General features: G+C 38.1%; 1 protein-coding gene across 4 annotated transcripts in view; it reads left to right on the forward strand.

The window, feature by feature from the left end:
* The window catches only part of cdkl5 (cyclin dependent kinase like 5), a 157144-nt gene that overhangs the window by 117304 nt on the left and 31699 nt on the right, over positions 1-8141 (forward strand). For all 4 annotated transcript variants that reach the window (XM_072584467.1, XM_072584465.1, XM_072584468.1 and 1 more), the window contains exon 12: positions 649-1684. In XM_072584467.1, coding sequence (XP_072440568.1) covers positions 649-1684 — 1036 coding nt within the window. The remainder of the gene's footprint in view (positions 1-648; positions 1685-8141) is intronic.

An 8141-nucleotide genomic window follows, 5' to 3' on the forward strand; every position in this document is an offset into this window, starting at 1 on the left:
ACCCCACACATGTAAAATTATAGTTTCAGCCCCTAATAGGTGTTTTAATATAAATTACAGCGGCGCGGTGGCACAGTGGTTAGCACTGCTGCCTCACAGCACCAGAGACCCGAGTTCAATTCCCGCCTCAGGCAACTGACTGTGGAGTTTGCACATTCTCCCCGTGTCTGCGTGGGTTTCCTCCGGATTTCCTCCCACAGTCCAAAAATGTGCAGGTCAGGTGAATTGGCCATGCTAAATTTGCCCGTAGTGTTAGGTGAAGGGGTAAATGTAGAGGTATGGGTGGGTTGCGTTTCGGTGGGCTAGTGTGGACTTGTTGGGCCGAAGGGCCTGTTTCCACACTAAGTAATCTACACAGTTAATTCATTTATGCCAGCCTGAGTATTTTCTTGCTTGGTTTATTGAGTCTATACCCATGTATGGATTTCAAGGCGAAATCATTTGTTGAGTTAGCAGTGTAGCACGTCTTGTGGAGGAGGAGCAGGATCATCTGGATTCCTCTATTTAACCGCAAAAGTTGTCTTGAAATTGGGAGCTGTAAGCTTAGCTCTGCAATTTATGCAAAATGGGATAGATGACTAAGTATTGAGATTTAGCACTACTACGGAAACAAATTCTTCAAAATAAAACTTTATCATTGTTTTGCAGAAATCATGGCAACAAAAGTACATCTCAGTCAACTCGTTCAGAAAGCCGAGATCAGCAGAACCTCACTGTCAGTTTTAAGCGAGCAGATGACAGCACTCAGCACGATGGCTCTTCAAATGAAAGTTCAGCTGCACTGAGCCCAAACCTTATTCCCCTGCCAGATTATCAACAGACAAAACAGAATCTCTCTAGCAGCAAGGATTTAACAAACACTAACTTACCGCTTCTTCCCAGCCCACGTCTAAACTCCAAGGAAGCACATTCTAAGTCTAAAGCTGATTTCCAGGCTGATCAAAAGGTTGCAGAAGGTCCAGGTGCAAAATACTTAAAACCCAATACAAAATCTCAGCAGAATCGACATTCATTTGTAGAAATGCCACAAAATAAAACTGGAACTCTACCAACTGAAAAACCTAGCCGTCACAGTTTCATAGAACCAGTACAAGGCTCTGTCTCTCAGCAGTCGAAAAATCCAGCTGTTTTAACACCATCCAAAACTTACAGGACATTGAGTGATTCAAGGTCAGTTGGAAACCTTAGTGACATGAAAATACATGGGGAGGATCAGACATCCAGATATTTCCCTTCAAGCTGTTTGGAACTCAATGCTTCAAATAATACAACTGGACAAATGGAAAACAGGCCAATGCAAAATCCACCTGCTGCAACCACCCCCATGAGTAAAAGCCTGGAATCCCGCAAACCAGCCACAAGACACTCAACTAATGAAGAAGAGCTAAAAGTTCCTGCCAGTAATGAAGGGGGTCATTCACATTCAGTATCTGCTCCACATGAGTCTTTTCCTTATGACTTAAATTATCCCAGTCCTTATGCCTCCAAACCCCGTTCGCAGAGACACTCTATGTATATCCCAAGGAAACAAGTATCTGAAATTAGCTCTGGAGGTATGGGACAGGGAATGCCTGCTAGGACAAATAGTTTGCAGATGTTGTCTCCTCAAATGCAACATGCTCGGACCTCTCTCACAAGAGGTTCTGTGGGCTCCTCTCGTGAGGACTGTACAGATACCCCTGGGGTCAGTGTTAATTTTTCTATGGCAATTTTTAAATTGGAATAGCAATTGATTTTATTTTGTTTAATTGTAAGTTGAATGAGGGAAGCAATTGTTTTGATCATCCTTGATCAAGTTGAAGAACTGAAAAAAATGAGCTTAACAAATGTTTCTGTTTGAATTCTGCATCCTGAAGAGATTATTCTTATTGCTTAATAACAAACAGTTTGGCAATACTGCTACATACTATCATTATGTTTATAGCGCTAACTGAATTGATATCATTGCTGCTATTCTTGGACTTGATCAAGTTTGTAAACCTGAAAAAATCATTCACGTCCACCTCTGGTTTATAAAATGTTTTGCTGAGTTTGTGAAATAATCTTAGCTGATTGAAATAATTAACAGCTAACTTGCTAAATGGTATAGCTGTGGAGAAATGCATGGACACCACTCTGTTCTGCAGATTGAAGGATGTCAGTTGATAATGTCTCCCTTATGACAGAATACTAGTGCAAGTGTGTTGGCAAATGATGGGGTGAACTGCTGTTTGGTGCCATGAGGTAGGAAAATGCAATATTGATTTTACACATCACTGAATCCTTAGGCTGGGTAAGCTGAGATGTGTTGAGTGGGGAAACTCCAGAAGAAGTTACAATGGTTCACTTATGAGAAGAATACCTTTTTGCATTTGTGCAACTGAAGAATGAGCACATTGTGGGATTTAATGTCTGCATCAAATCTGTACTGACTGTAGAAATGTATTATTCGTTTGAAAAGACAGATGAAATGAGTTTTGTTCATGAATTTAGTTTGCAGTAAAAAGTTGTACATATTAGAAATTGTGAAAATGACACAGTAGACATTTTGTGCAGGATATATTTCTGTACATTCTGGATACACCAACTGGCAGATTAACTGAAGTGACCCATTGGGAAATTGATGGACAGTCTTAGGGGGCGATAGACATTATATTTTTTAAATTATACTTTTTCTGACATTGAAAATGTACAGCTACGGCAGTATGGAGACTACTTGTGATCTGTCTTAATTAAGCATCCAAGTAAGCTAATGTTGACCGTCCTTTCACTATCTTCTATTAGTATTTTGAAAAGCATCTAAATCTTTTCCCTAAATCTCTCTATATATTGGTCTTTTGAGAAAAGTACATGTGTACAAGTGCTGAGTAATCCTTCAAAATGATAGGTAAGTTTCAAGCTTTATACAGTTCATAACAGATGTTAGAATTTTGTGGATGACACAAAAACAGGTGAGAAGGCATGTGGCGAGGATGATACAAAGAGTCTACGGAGGGATAAAGCTGGGTTAAATGAGTGGACAAAAACTTGGCTGATGAATATAATTTGGAAAAATGTGAGGTTGTGCACTTTGGCAGGAAGATTAGAAGAGCAATATGTTATTTAAATGGGGAGGGAGTTGGGGCTGTTTGTTCATGAATCACCAAAAGCTAACATGCAAGTTCTGTCGCTAATAAGAGAAACAAATGGACTGTTGATCTTGATTTCGAAGGGAATGGAATGTTATAAATAAGGAGGTCTTGCTAAAACTGTACAACACTCTGGTCAGACCACAGCTGGAATACTGGTTCTGGTCTCTTTATCTAAGAAAAGATATATTTGGAGCTCGTCAAGAGAAGACTTGATGGGTTGTTTGTGGGTATGTAGAGGTTCTCTTACAAGGAGAGATTTAGCCATTTGGGCTTGTATTCATAGGAGTTTAGGAAAATAAGAGGATTTATTTTTGACATATGGGGTTCTTACAGGACTTGACAAAGTCAATGCAGAAATATCGTTTTCCCCATGTGGGAGAGGCTAGGAGCAGGCAACATAATCTGAAAGTGAGAAGATTTTTTTTTTCTCTGACAGTAGGTTGTTGAGGCTGGGTCGTTGAGTATATTCAAGTTTAAAATAGATCCTTAATCAAGGAGAATGGGACGAAAGTAGAGTTAAGGATATCAAATCAGCCTTGATCTCATTGAATGGCAGACTAGAATTGATGGGGCAAATTACCTACTTCTGCTCCTGCATTTTATGATTTTGTGGAATATCTAATCTCTTTAATCTCACTATGGAAATGAAACAAAGGTAATTTGTTCACTAAGAATTTTTAATCAGTGGTTGATTTCTATGGAAATGGATGTTATAATGCCTGTTGTGGACAAAACCAGCACAAGTTTATTTTGCTTGGTGATTTTTAGTCTTGAATCCTAAGTACGTAATCATTTGTTTGCATTTTAGTTTCAGAAGTTGTTTACTGGTCAGTGCCTTGTGCTTTCTCCACCTGTCTTGCTTATGTTTTATCGAGTACCCTACATCAACATTTATTGGAAGCCTCTGATTCATCTGACATCTTTGTCTTTGGTCAAGTTTTGTGATACGAAATAAGACGAATGTTACATTGCTGTTGTTTTCTCTTGAGCCAATATTTCTGCATATTACATATATTACAACACTGAGCATGGTAAAATAGCTAACATGTTCCAATATTAGCATTGTTTCATGTTGTACTTTAGGTAAAAGTAATCTTACCTTTTGCTTTATATTGTTTCTTCTGGATTTTACCCATTGTGCTGTGATCCTATACAAAATCTAAATCTTTGTTTACTTTTTCAGCCCATCACCTTCATTTGTTCTCACTATTTGGCAATTACTGTGCCAAATAATTGAGATAAGGCATATTCCGCAACACCAATTATTTTTGAAGTTATTATGTTACAAACTGAATTTCAATATTCTCTTCTGTCATAAGTTCCTTGATGTAACACTCCTATAGTAATCAAAATTAAAAATTTTATTAAAATATAAATGCATCTATTCTACTAGGGTTTCCCAAAATTGTCAAGTTAGCATAATGCGTTCATTCGTGCTTTGAATTACCATGTTAGATCATAAAAATTTGGTCTGTATGTGATTTCCCATTTCCAAATCTAACTTGGTTCTCTTTTGTGCAGCCTTATTCATAGCATTTCCCAGAGAGTGGGAGAAAATTGCCTCTAAGTTATTGTCTGCAATTCTCCATTCTTTGTTTTCTTTTCCCTTCCTTTTGGCATTTTATTTTCTTGTGCACACACCAGATTTAATAATTGCATTTTCTCTTTTGCAATGACGTTTTTGCTACTCTTGATTACTTTTGCTATTTTTTTTCAGGCCCTCGTAACTTTTTAGTTTAGACTAGATTATTCTGTACTTAATTTCTGCTGAATCTTCCTTTTTTGTAGTTCAGACTTGTTCAGATCCTCTTGAATTTCCAGCCTGTTGTAACATAAGAATCATTTATGGCATGGAGGGCGGCCATTCGAACCATCAGGTCCATGCTGTATCCCTGAAGAGCAATCCTGTTGTGTTTGAGAATCTTCTGCCACTGATCCAAGATTTTTTTTCAGTCAAAGTCAACCATTTGTACAGAAAGCTTCGTGTGTGAAGTTTTCTTTTAAACTGTGTGTGTGTATAAAGATTCAGAATTTGTATTCTCTCCAACCCCTCTTTCCTGTTGTCTTTTAGGCTTTGCAGTAAAACCAAATTTATTTTATAATTTTGTTAACATTGTTTCTCCTTTATTGTTACTTTTGAGTTCTTACATTTTAGTTATGTTTTGATTATGCCTCCTTGCAGTTATTTTTCCTAACTTCATTCTACAGCTTCTGTGCTTGTCAGTGGTTGATCTTTGTTTTGTCTTGCACTGTTGTACAACCAGTAATTCTGTTTTTGTTTCACTTGTCTGTGTAACTAGATTTTTGTTTGTTCTTCAATATTTAAAAATTCAGTCATTCTTGGGAAGTGGTTTAGTATTACCCAAAATCTTGGGTTTCCATGTTGATTCACTATTCTCCAGGACATTATTCCTTGTTCTATTGTTTCTCTATGCATATTCCTAAGTTTTATCTTTAATGAATGTCTCCTTATTATCAGCTTCTATAATTACACCTTTGCACCAATTGAAGTTGCTTTCTTTAATCATTTATCAATGATTTTTTTTTCAGTAGCCAAACTACCTTTCCTTATGAAATATGCAGCCATTTGCCTATGACTTAAGATTTTGTTGCCATCATGAAGTCCTGTGACCCATGTATTTCATGTGGCTTTCAGCTATGACAGTGTTCCACTATCACATCACAAGGTTAGGTGTTTAACATCCAACTGGGTTCTGTAGTTCCACATGAAGATGATAAGAATTGATTCTTGGAGGACTGTTTTGCAAAATGCAGATGTGTTCATAATTCTGAGGCTTTGGTGAAGGATCTATGGTTAAAAATGATACTTTATGAATATAAGAATATGTAGTCAGTTGAAGGTACTGAATGGTGGTCTTTTTCAAGACCAGTAAAGTTTCTCTTGCAACTTTTATTTGCAGTTTTTTCCATTTAGGTGATTCTACTTTTTTGAATTGAATTAGTTTTATTGTCACATTTCCTGACACGAGTCACTGTGAAAAGTTTACAAGTCGCCATTTATGGCATCATCTTAGGTATAAAGTCACCGAGGTACAGAACCTTAGGTACAAAGCAGAAAAATAAGAAAAAATAATTGCAAGTTGAAGAATAAAGAAACAGAGTTAACACTTCAGTAATACGGTCCATAAGCACTGGCCATACTGGCTCGCACTCTTCACAAAGGCTCGATCTCTGCCACTTCAGGCTTGATCTTGCCGCCTTGCAGCCTGTTTCTACTTCTGCTACCATAGGATGCCTGTTCCTGCTCCCGCTGCCATTTTGACTTGCCTGCTCCTGTTTTCAATGCTGGCCACCTCGGGCTGCCAACTCTTGCTCTCGCCACCGGCCACCTCGGGCTCCATGTCCCCACACTCTTGTGGTAGAGTCCCACTCTGGGCCCCTACCATGCTCCAGACCTCAAAGAAACTGCTACGCCACCAACTGTCAGAGTTCTGCCCTGGTGCACCAGCCGCCTTGTGGCTGACTACCAAAGCCCCCAGCTGCTGTCGTCAGCATCACAGCCTCCTTGACTGAGCTCCCTCCAGAAGATAAGTAGAGAAAAGAAAATCTTTATAAAAAAAGAAAAATGCAAGGAAAGAACAAGGAAAAGTGGCTGGAGTGGCGCCCATTATATCATAATTTAGAATATAAGGATGAGGAGCAGTAGTCGTTTCTGCCCCTTGAGCTTGCTCTCCATTCAGTTTGATCACAGCTGATCTAATTTCAGCATCAACTTCGCTTTCCTACCTGCTCCCCATAACCCTTTAATCCATTACTAATTAAAAATAAATCTGTCTCCTTAAACTTTGGATTAATAAATTCCATACATTCTTGATCCAGTGAGAGACTTAATTCCTCCTCATCACTATTTTCAATCTATCATCTCTTGGCCTGAAACTGTGATTGCCCACAGACCACTTCAACTACTTATATACCTCTATTAGCTGAATCTCCCTCATCAAGTAAGTGGACTAAAACTCTGTGCAGCTTAAATAGAAGAAACTATTAAGCTTCTAAACTTAAACCTGGTATGGATTCAGTGATCTTTTAATAGATTGTGATATTTGTAGATGCAGAGATGTTATTAGTTAGCAGTTAAAATGGATTATATTATGAATAAATGTGATAAATGAGAAAAAGGCATTTTTTGTTTGCATCGATACCACTGTTTTTAATTTTTCTAGTTTATCCTCAATATCATGAGCTAGCTGGAAAATATTCCATAAAGAGCAAAAGCCCTTTGGTGCATTGCCTAAGTTCTCTACCTTAAACCAGGTACAGTGAGATCAGTTACAAAATGCAGCAAAACCACTCTGGGATGAGGTTTAAATAATTTGTCCCACATCCTTTCCATATTTCTATGTATATAGACCTGATGTGCACCTTATATTAGATTTGCAGAAGACTTGTATTTATGGAAAATGAAGAGAATTTAATTTCAGTGTTGGAGAAACCTTGATTATTTTTAAGAGAACATTCACTAACTCATTGTATTTCCCACAGTATCAAGTCCTCCCACTATCTTCCTCTGCCTTTGCCTTTTTAAAGCTTGATTATTTGAGATTTCTTGAAGCAAGATCATGTTTGACAAGTTTCCAGAAAACTGGCAATTGAATAAAGGATGCATGGTAGATTTTTTTTTTCCCCTTCATTCAAGAGATGTGAGCATCATTGTCTAGGCTAATATTGATGGCCCATCCCTAATTGACCTCTAGAAGATGATGTTGAGCTGCTTCTTGAACAATTCTAGTTCATGTAGTGTAGTTGTATGCGTAGTGCTTTTATGCAGAGAGTTCCAGAGATCTTGTCTTGATGAACAGTGAAGGATGCTGATAGATGGTGTGTCATTTGGAAGGAATTTACAGGTAGCAGTGCATATATCGTTCTCCATGATAGAGGTTAAAAGATGCTATTCAAGGATTCTTGCTGAGTTATTGCAGTGCATTTTGAGGAGGGTACATATTGCTGCCACTGCATCAGGGGATAGAGTGCTGTTCAAGTGCCTGCTTTGTCCTGCATACTGTTGAACTT

This window comes from Chiloscyllium punctatum, chromosome 15 (assembly GCF_047496795.1).
Source record: "Chiloscyllium punctatum isolate Juve2018m chromosome 15, sChiPun1.3, whole genome shotgun sequence".
Classification (NCBI taxonomy): Eukaryota; Metazoa; Chordata; class Chondrichthyes; order Orectolobiformes; family Hemiscylliidae; genus Chiloscyllium; species Chiloscyllium punctatum.